Source organism: Sinocyclocheilus grahami, unplaced genomic scaffold (assembly GCF_001515645.1).
Source record: "Sinocyclocheilus grahami isolate Dianchi unplaced genomic scaffold, SAMN03320097.WGS_v1.1 scaffold2628.1, whole genome shotgun sequence".
Classification (NCBI taxonomy): Eukaryota; Metazoa; Chordata; class Actinopteri; order Cypriniformes; family Cyprinidae; genus Sinocyclocheilus; species Sinocyclocheilus grahami.
The window spans coordinates 18408-29424 of NW_015507807.1; the positions used below are offsets into that span (position 1 = coordinate 18408).

Here is an 11017-nt window from a genome sequence, read left to right on the forward strand (position 1 = left end):
AACACTTCTTCTTACGTGGATGTCAGAAACACAGAAATCACTCCTGCCATGTGAACTGTTCTTGGTGAAATTTGGCAAGGTAAGCATATTTTTTTGACGTATTACACTGTAAGAGTCCTAACTTTACAAAATTATGTTACTTGGTGCCATGAAAAAACTTTAGTATGTTTTTAATAATTTTTCAAAAACGTGCTCAACCAAACAGTTGATTTGTCACTTTATGGTAAACGTAGAAAAGCTAAGCTAATGTTTTCAGATCATCCATTTCTGCAGTCAGAATGGACTATTTGCTGAGAAATATAAACTTCTGCTCATTCATAGCTATGAATATGACACAGCTATTGTTATTTCTTCATGAATATACTGAGATCATTTCTTAAGTATGTATTTTTTGCCACTTTTGGATATTTTTTTAAGTTAATATAATGATTTCATAGAATTAATGTATCATAATTATCAGAGGCAATTACTTCTTAAATGACAAATGCTTGTGTACTAACATTACTAAAATTGTAAGTGATTGTTATTTATTTTATTTATTTATTTTTTTTTTTACAATTACTAGATGGATGTCAACCATTTCTATGGTACAAGAACGCGCACTCTTCAGGCCCTTGTACCAGAAAACCCCCAAGACTCTGATGCTGATCTCAGTGATGCTGATGATCCAATAGAGGATCCGGATTATCACCCTGTCCGAGAAGAGGTAGCTAGTGACAGTTCTTTTGAGTCCCTGGATGAAGATGATGCTCCCTCAACAAGCACATCCTTTAAAAAGCTTCCATGTACGAAAAGAAGAAAAGGAAAACACTCTAAAAACAGTTTCCTTGAAGGAGACAGAGGATACCCCTGGCTCAAGTTCCCCCTCAGGCCCACACAATGGCACAAGAAGAATCTGGAAGCATGAAGACATTGAGGAATTCCAGGTCACAGAATCAAGATTTGAAACCCCTGTGGTTGTACAGTCACCCTTCCAATACTTCAAAATGTTCTTCACTGATGAGATGATTCAGCATGTTGCTCATCATACCAACCTGTACTCTGCCCAGGAGCTGGGGGATCCAATCAAGACCAGCCCAGAAGAGATTGAAGATTTTCTTTCCATGCTACTCTTTATGGGTGTTTTCAAATTTCCATCGCTGGAGGATTACTGGCACAATGATTCACGCTTCAGTGTGATAGCTGATATCATGCCAAGGAAGAGATTTCAGCTGTTACGCCGTTATATTCATTTCAATGACAATCAGCAGTGCAGTGAGAATCCAGATCGATTTTACAAAATCCGTCCACTCTTTGACATGCTTCGCAAGCAGTGTCTCCTGATACCATCTACTTACAAGCACAGTGTGGATGAGGTCATGATAGGATATAAAGGTACAAGAGCTGGCTCCCTCTGCCAATATATTGCCAATAAACCAGACAAGTGGGGTTTTAAAGTCTTCTGCAGAGCCAGCTCATCTGGCATCATCCATGACCTGCTGATGTATCAAGGGGCATCCACATTCTTCAATGTCACCCTCAGTGAGGAGGAGCAGATGCTACCTATAGGAGCCAAAGTGGTGACAACACTATGCAAAACTATACAACAACCACGTCTTTCTGTTGTCTTCTTTGACAACTTTTTAACAAGCTTTAAATTGGTCCAGACCCTGCAAACCTCCTTGGGTGTCCAGTGCATCGGCACCGTCCGACCAAACCGCACTGGTGGAGCTCCTTTGATGACAGATAAAGAGCTGATTAAGAGAGGGCGTGGGTCTTATGACTACAGGTCTGCTGAAGGGGTGATTGCAGTAAAATGGTTTGACAACAAATGTGTCAACCTTTTGAGCAATGCTAGTGGGATCATGCCTCTTTCAGCTGTCGAACGGTGGTGCAAAGTGTCCAAGGAAAAGATCACTGTCCCATGTCCATCACTCATCCCTGCTTACAATGAGCATATGGGTGGGATTAATCTTTCTGACATGCTGGTACACTTGTACAGGACCCCAGCCAAGTCAAGGAGATGGTACATTCCCCTCTTTAGATACATCCTTGATCTGTCCATTGCAAACTCCTGGCTGGTCTACAAGAGGGAATGTGGCCTACTAAATGAGAAAGCAATGCCTCTCAAATGGTTCCGCCTGGCAGTTGCCCATAGTTTGAACCAGGTCAACAAGCCTGCATCAAAAGTTGGTCGACCATCATCCAGCTCTCCACCACCAAAGAAACACTACACCCCAAGACCCTCACTCCCAAAACCGCAACCAGATGTGCGATATGACAGCTTGGGACATTGGCCACTACACTATGACAAGCGGGGGCGGTGCAACTACTGTCCGAAGGGTGTGTCAAGATGGGAATGTCAAAAATGCAATGTTTTCCTGTGCTTGAACGCAAACCAAGAATGCTTTGCAGCATACCACCAGAAATGGGGGGGGGGGGGGGGGGGGTCCGTGTGTGACATTGGCCACTACACTGTGACAAGCGGGGGCGGTGCAACTACTGTCCGAAGGGTGTGTCAAGATGGAAATGTCAAAAATGCAATGTTTTCCTGTGCTTGAACGCAAACCAGGAATGCTTTGCAGCATACCACCAGAAATAGGGGGGGGGGGTTTCTCATGTTCAGGAAGCACTCGTGCTGTTGCACCATTTCACATGTAAGAGATGTTGCTGAAATGTTTTACAATCCCTAGTGTTTTATATTGTTTGAAGGATTGTTTCTAATGTTGGCTTACACTACACAGCATTGCTGGTTTACAAAGAAAAAAAAATCTTGTTGCACTACCACACTTGACGGCGTGTTTCTTGAATCATAAAAGCCTAAAATGCCATTATATTACAATTTTTTGCTTTTTTTTTTTTTTTTTGACTGCAGAAAGAATGTAATGTCTTTGGTTTTGTTACTTTTAGTTATTTGTGCTATTTATTTTTGTTTATTGTTAAAAAAACAAGAAAACATGTAATTTCCTGTATTAAAATGAAAACCTGAAATATTTTATGGCATACTTCAATAAATAAAGAAGATTCAATATACAAAACTATTTTATTTTGATTATGTTTTTAAATAAATTAGTATTATAGTTCATATTTTCTGATTTTCATAGTATGTGTATGAATTCCGGTACTTTTACCATAAAGTGACATATCAACCATTTGGTAGAGGTTGATATTAAAAAAATTATGGGATGTGTTAAAAAAAAAACATTGAGTGTGATAACTAGCGACATAAGGAGATAAGAAATGCAAACAACATTTTTTTCAAATGCCTTTTTCTTGGTGGGGCAGCTAAAGGGTTAAATATGAATAGTAATAGAGCACATGTATTTTAAGTTAACGCTACAGTATGTTATCCGCATTAAAATAAATCTTCACAAGTCTGGTGCAGTTATAACCTGTAAATTGAAGGCTATTAGACATTTTAAAATGATCTGCCGCTCCTATTTGTTAATCATTGGTGTTCTTGTTGCAGTCATAAACATGTTTTAATTACTCTCATATTTTTTTTTTTAATAAATCACATTCCCTGTACATAAATTGCTTGGTATAGTTTGGCAAACAGCACAGGGATACAATCAAATCTTCAATGTTGCTGCTTTTAATGACTTTATGATAAAGCAGCTTGTCTGCCATACTCTGCAGATTGGCATGGGTCTTGCAGAGGCATGTGTCTCTATCCTTAACTGTGGGCTTTACAATCCAAACCGAACGTCTCTTACAGAACTCACTGTTAGAAATCCTGATGTCAGGATACTCCTTCCTAAACTTCTTATGGAGTTTTTCCAGAGGCTCATTCAGGAATCGTTTTTGTCTTTTTCTTGGTCACAGTGTCCTTTTTTCCAGTTGATGCTCTGCTATTCTCATCTCTTTCTAAGAATTGTTAGATTTTTTCTTCTGTGGCTGGGGTAATGCTATTCTTTTGTTTCTTCCATCTGTAAGTAAGTGCTGTTGTCCTTTTTTCATTACTCCTCATTCTTCTGGGTGAAAAGCCAAATTCCCTTTGGGCCATTTTCAGTAGTTGATACTTCTTAAGGACTTTTCCTGCCATTATTTTGGAAATTATGTGTTTGTCTCTGTCTGATTGGAGATTTTTATATCTGTCTCTCAGTTCAGCGATCAGAGCGTTGTGAAAAACTAAAGTTCTTCGTAGAGTGCTAGGTGCTGTTACCATTTGCCATTTGGATTTTGTATTTGGAGAGTCAGCCTGCCTAATTTTTTTCATCAGTCTATCATACCGCTGGCGGTATTTCTGTGCCTTTCGCAAAGCTTTCTCAAGCTTGGCGTTACTCTCATACAGTGCTGCATACACTTTTTGATGGTTTATTGCTACCCTTTTCCTTCCCCGCTGTTTTTGGGATTGAGATCGGGCAGAAGGTGGTGTGGGGGGCAGGTCAACATCCTGTTCTGGCTGCAAGGCAACATCAGGAGAGTGTGGTAGTGTGGTGGTGGAAAGGTAGGCCTGCATCGTGAGGGCTTTTTTAATCTCCTCTCATCTATTTCTTTGATTGATTCTCCATTGTCTCCTTTGTTTGCGTTGCTCCCGCTTTGACAGATCTGCAATTGCTTTTACTACTCTTTTTTCTTTTTTCCTCGGGTATCTCTCCCTGTCTCTTGTAAGTCTCTCTTCATATTTTATAGGGGCAGCTTTTATTTTGTCCCTTTAGGCCTGTGACCTTTCTTTTGTTGTCTTAGGTGGCATCGTAAAAATAGATAAAAATGAAATCAATTAATATAAAAGTAATATAATTTAGAAATAAAAATAATATCATAATTTAAATATAAAAAGTATTGTAATATATTATAATATAAAAAGTATTACACAAATGTACTCTTTCAATCCATATCAATTGTACTTTGTAACCATAAATGTCATTTCCACCACAGAGGGCAGTGTGGTGGAAATGACATTTCTGTAGTTTTTTGTGAAAAAATGGAATATAGCTTCACTGATTAGCTTTGAATTAATACTTAGCATTTAATGTATGCAAAATACTCTTATTTAACTTAAATTTTTTAGCTTTTTAAAAACACCTTTGAAGGTACAGCATGTTTGGAAATGACGTAGAATAAATATGTTAAGTGATCAAGCAATATTTACCTTGATTTTTCTTCAATTGTTTGTCATTTCCATAGAAACCAACTAAACAATCTTTCACACAAACTTGTTAAAGGGACATTACAGTGTTGTGCTGGAAATGACACCAATACTGTGCGACAGCTATATTTTGTATAGAAAGTAATATTGATCATGGTCTCGCATTAAATACTATTATGTATTTTAATTATTTTACTAGTGCTTAATTCAGGTACATTAATAGTTACCAGATAAGTCATATTTTTAAACTGTATTTTCATTGTTGAAGTTTAAAAGTCTGGGTGTGCGACAAGGAGAAAACAGTGATTTTGACACCTTTAAGGAGGTTGAAAAGTATGACAAAATCATAATAGAAAGGTAGTAAAAAGTTTTTAAGGTGGTTTTATTGTTAGTTTGACCAAGAAAGAGGAATTTGTCCAAAATTATATGTATTTTAAAAAATATGACCAAAGAACATAAAAGTGCCTATACTCTAAGAATCACCCATATATTCATACTAAATATGTTTAGGCTACTGCTTTTCATGAATTCCAGAGTTTTATAGACACCATTTTTTTTCTTACTGTGTAGTGAAGAGCCTTGCATGGTTTACCTGTAGTTACCATGACCTACAAATCTATGGTACTATGGAATAACATATGGTACATTTTATTGAGAAAATATAAAGCAAAAGCGAAGGCTATTAAGACCCAACTCTGTCGCATTGTCAGAAAACTTAAAATTGGTTTTAAAGTGTAAAAACCTAATTTTTATAAGAAAATATTTATTTAATCAAATTAATTTTTGCATCACAACTTAACTTGAGTGCTTTACTGTCAAATATCCAGTTTCATGGAGAAAAAAAAATCAACTACTTACTGTTGCCACTGTGGCAAATTACTCTTAAATTGTGTGGCATTTAAATATTCAGGGAAAGTGTTATGTGATATACAGAAAGAAAATTATAAATTTACATATTTCAATATGTTTTCATAATTTTTCAGGATTGGTTGTTGAAAGACATTTAAAATTCTGTCTTTTAAAGTCTATTGAAATTAACTACTACTGAACCAGGATATGTGTCAGGGATTCATCACAGTCACTTCAGTCACCATCCAGGATAATCCCCCGATCACAGTCACCTGAGTTCTGATCACCTGCACCTGCTGTCACCAATCAAGCCACACTACATATACACACACATCACAGTCACACACTGTCCGGTCTACCGTTCACCCTTATGGACTGTTCTGGACTCTCAGCTGAACTCTCCTAGAAAGACTTACCTTTTGTTTCTCCCGCGATCCTCCAACGACTCCTACTTGATAACGTCAGTCAGCTCGCCTTGGCTACTGCAATTTTCCTCACTGTATATTTACAATAAGATGAAATATGATGTCGAACACCACTGCCTCCTTTCGTTTTCATTTAAACATTAATAGCCGCATAAATGTAGTTCAGGGAAATGTGTATATAGCCTACATTACAATGAAACTAAATGTTATATCAAACAGTATTGCCTCCTTTTTATTTTCATTTTAACATATTAATACTACCTAGTGAGCAGGGGACTTTCTGAGGGGCAATTTTTAGATCCTGGTTCCTGCAGTGGAAAAACACTGAGTACCGGCCCAAAGTCCCTAGTTCCTGGGGAAAGTTCCTGCGGTGGAAACGGGGCTATAATGTCCCTCTTGTCTTATCTGTGTTGTCTTTTGTTTCATGTTTCTATGTTTGTTTTGTGTCTAAACACATGGCTCTGTCTTTGTTGTTGTCTGCCATGTGCTCCTCTCATCCTGCCTCCTTGTTACCCATTACCACGCCCCCTTGTTTAGTCCTTGAGTCCTCGTTAGTCTTGAGTGTCGTCACCTGTCCCTCTCGTTCTCTCCTTGTTTGTCTGAGTGTTCCCACCTGTTCCTTGTGTACTCTTCTCCTTTATTTTGTGCTCTCTTTCCCTCTTGTGTTGTCAGTTCATTGTTCCAACTTGCATGTTTGCTAGCGCTTTTATTTGTCGTGTTCCTTGCCAGATTGTTTGTATTTAGTTTCTTGTCAGTTCCTATTCTAATCCTGTCCTGTTCTGACTTGCAGGTTGAGCTACTGGTCATCTCCCCGGGTCTGCCATGCTGCTAGGCCTGTGCAGTGCCTGACACATCACGAGTGTGGAGTGGTGAGGAGTGTCAGGCCACTGCTGCTTACCGCCGGCCTCCTGCTTCGCTGCCTTCACTGCTCTCTGGTGGTCTGCCATCCTGGACTGGACTCTGTGGCAGTTCACCGGTCTGCAAGTCTTTCCCTTCCTAATGTTTGGACTGTTCACTCCTCTCCTCACCATCTCTCGTCTGGTCTGCAAGTCTGCCTGATAAATCTGTTAACACTCACTCTGCATTTGAATCCTCCCTCCAGATCCTTGACCCCTCTTTTAAGGGGAGTACTGGTCTGGGAAATCAGGCATCAGACTGACAGAATTTACTGCTGGTGCCACAAAAAACAGCTGGTTTAATACATGGAACCTTTGCCCTTGCAATAATTACAAATCAAAGATGGATTTTTTTTTTTCTGCACACAATATATTCTATCTTCAAAAATGTCCTTTCATGAAACAACTCTTACGTGTCAAGACATAATCATCAGCCAATTGAGCAGCCTCAATTGCTGTTTTAGCTTTCTGCTCATTGATATACTGTATGTTGTAATGCGAGCAGGAATAACATTTTTAAATTGTTCAAGCCAAATAAAATTAATCAACTCTTCATTCATACTTTTATTTTTTTCACGTCTAGACCATTATAATTCTCTTTATGTGGGTGTTAGCCAGAAAACCTTGGCTTGGCTACAGTCAGTTCAAAAATGCAGCAGCAAGATTGATGACTGGCACTCGAAACCATGCCCATATTACCCCGATTTTGCTATCTCTTAAATGGTTGCCTCTTCAATTTAGAATTGAATATAAACTTTTATTGTATGTTTTTAAATCTTTAAATGGACTGGCCCCAAAATATTTGGAAACATTGGTGAGCTGATATTCCTCTCTCAGGCCTTTGAGGTCTTCCGATCAGTTTCTTTTTGTGGTTCCCAGAACCAGATGTAAATTTAAAGGAACGCACTACCTATGCATATAAGATCTGCTCAGACTATTTACATTTTTAAAGCTTTGCTAAAGGGTCATTTATCTCGTGCTTTTTATCAGCCAGAGTTTTAATATTAATTGGTGTTTAAATTGTGAATGTACTGAGGCTGTCCTTTTTATCATTTTATTTATTATGCTTGTACAGCACTTTGGGCAACCTTAGTTGTATAAATGTGCTTTAAAAATAAAAAAAACAAACAAATGTAGTCATTTTAGCAGCCGCACACCAGTGATTAAATGCAGTAGTACGTTCTCGGTAACACTTTATAATAACTTTGATTAATAAATCATTTAAAAAAATTATATAATGCTTAATGGATCATTACATTAGTTAATATATATTCAAAGAGTTAGAAACATGAGATAATGTGCTTGTTAATGTTTGCTAATAAACTTATTAAACATGATATAATTTGTTTGAACATTATCTAATGTAAGTTAAAATGCTTACAAACGTCATTAAGCTTTCAATTCCATATGATCAAGCACTTATTGAAAATCTACAAATGATTTTAACATGTTATAAAATGATTAAAAGCTTGTGTTAATGCACAACTTCTTAGCTGCTATTGAGGGGTGATACGGGTTAGGGACAGGTTTGGTGGTTTGGGTAGGTTAAAGGGTTGGGTAAGGGGTCAGAAGTGTACAGGGGTCAGTTTGATTATTATGAGGGAAAACAGTTCAACTTGTTTATATTATATTGTTTTGATAAATGAACAAGTATTTTCTTTTTAAAAAATGATTTGTTTTCTCCTGTTTATTTATGATTCAATGAATATCCTGTTTAGTGATATACTGAAGAGTAGTATACTAATGTGAGTGTTGAGGCAATACAATTTTTTTACACCAAAATTACAATCTGTTGTCTTCAGCAAGCATTTAGCTAAGATTAAACAGCCACCTTTTAAACAAATGTTGTTACATTAGCTAAAAGTCCAATGTCCATAAAGATACTAAATGATTAGTAATCGTTTATAAACATTTACAAATTATGAATAGTTTCAACTTTAGATTGGCTATTGCAAAAACATGAACAAAAGATTAATAAATGATTAGTAAAGATGTGTGAATAGGGTAAATTCAGGTCTTTCGGGACACTTTTTGCCATTGAGAAGACTGCTCATAAAGATGCTAATGATTAGTAAACATTTATAAACATTTGCAAATGATTAATAGTTTCCACTTTAGATTGGGTACTGCAAAAACATGAACAAATTATTAATAGATTATTTGTTAAGATGTGTAAATAGAGGTCTACACAACAAAGACCAACAAATGAACATCATACACTCTTAGAAAAAAAGGTACAAAAGGTCCGTATCTAGACGGATACACGGTTACTTCCTCTACAGTCAAAAATCTGGGTGTTATATTAGATAGCAACTTGTCTTTTGAAAACCATATTTCCCATGTTACAAAAACGGCATTCTTCCATCTTAGAAACTCCTTTTCAAAAGGTACACTTTTGTACCTTTTAGATACTATTATGTACACTTTAGGTACTCATATGTACCTTTAAGGTACCAATATGGACTCTTTAGGTATAAAGGTGTGCCTTTTGAAAAGGTACCTCCCCAGTGACAGCTTTTGTACCTTTTATTTCTGAGGGAGAAGAAGAAAAATTGTACATTTAATAAGAGTAGAACCTTTTAATTTGTTTTTTTTTTTTCATGTTATCAGTTTTTATTTTTCTGAGTGTATGAACTGAACGTAAATTGAAATGCTTACAAATGTCAGTAAACTTTCAGTTCATACACTCAGAAAAAAAGGTATAAAAGCTGTCACTGGGGAGGTACCTTTTCAAAGCTTGAAGCTTTGATAGCTCCGCCCCACATATACGTACACAACCCAGGCAACGATTAGTTCTGTGAAACAAAGCAAAACCAATGTTACACCGTGTCTACGGACGTGAGTGGCGCGGCGCAACAGATCCCGACAGAAAACTGCTGCCGGGTTCTATTTATGACGTGCTGACACAAATTTCAAATGGTTTTCAACGGTCGTTTGATCGCGTCCAGTGTAGGCAGACTTTAGCTGTTGTAGACACGGTGTTACTCATCTATTGAGAAGAAACAAAGCAACCTCGTCATCCGATCACAGGCCTCCGCTCCTTGAGTTCTCTCCAGCGCTGGAAAACTGATCCGATATTTACACGGGTCCTACTTCTTGCCTTATCGTTCCGCAGACGTGTTCCTCTTTTGTTTTTTATCCGCCATCTCTATCTTTCTGTCGCTCGGCTTGGCTAATGTCCGTCCCGTGCACTGAACGCTCTCTCCTCCACATCACGAATAAACACGCCCCTTATTGCTGATTGGCTACAAGTTTGTTTTGCGATTCGGCCCGAATCAGTTTTTAAAGCATTTTTGAAAAATCACTCACTCTGCCTTTAACTAATGATCTGTTAAGCATTGTATGTTTGTTAGTGATTTATAAATTAAAGTTATAAAGTGTTACCAAATTCTCTAACAAACTCCATTTGAGCTTGATCAACGCCCTTGGACAATGTTCTAAATTTTTGTCGATATGCTTCAGGTACTAGCTCATACGTCTTTAATGCGGCCGCTTTAACGGTAGCATAATGTTCACAATGTGAAACTGAAAGGGCAGAATAAGCTTCTTGAGCCTTCCCAGTGAGAACACAAACACATTACATACTAGGCCAGCCTCTTGCTTCTGCTACCTGCTCAAACAATATAAAACTATATCTGGATCTTTATCATTAAACTTGGGCACAAGTCTTACATTTCCAGCAGTGTCAAACATTTCACAAGCACTCTGCAAAGCATTAACTGAGCAGTTATTTAGCTCACCTTCTCTCCTGAACTCAAAATTATATTTGTCAGGTG

General features: G+C 37.5%; 1 protein-coding gene across 1 annotated transcript; it reads left to right on the forward strand.

Annotated features, from left to right (window-relative positions):
- The first annotated feature begins 565 nt into the window (after nucleotides 1-565).
- Nucleotides 566-10750, forward strand: LOC107575421 (piggyBac transposable element-derived protein 3-like). Its single transcript, XM_016261799.1, has 3 exons — nucleotides 566-785; nucleotides 871-2322; nucleotides 10704-10750. The coding sequence occupies exons 1-3, from the start codon at nucleotides 566-568 to the stop codon at nucleotides 10748-10750; spliced, it is 1719 nt and encodes a 572-aa protein (XP_016117285.1).
- The last annotated feature ends 267 nt before the right edge of the window (nucleotides 10751-11017 follow it).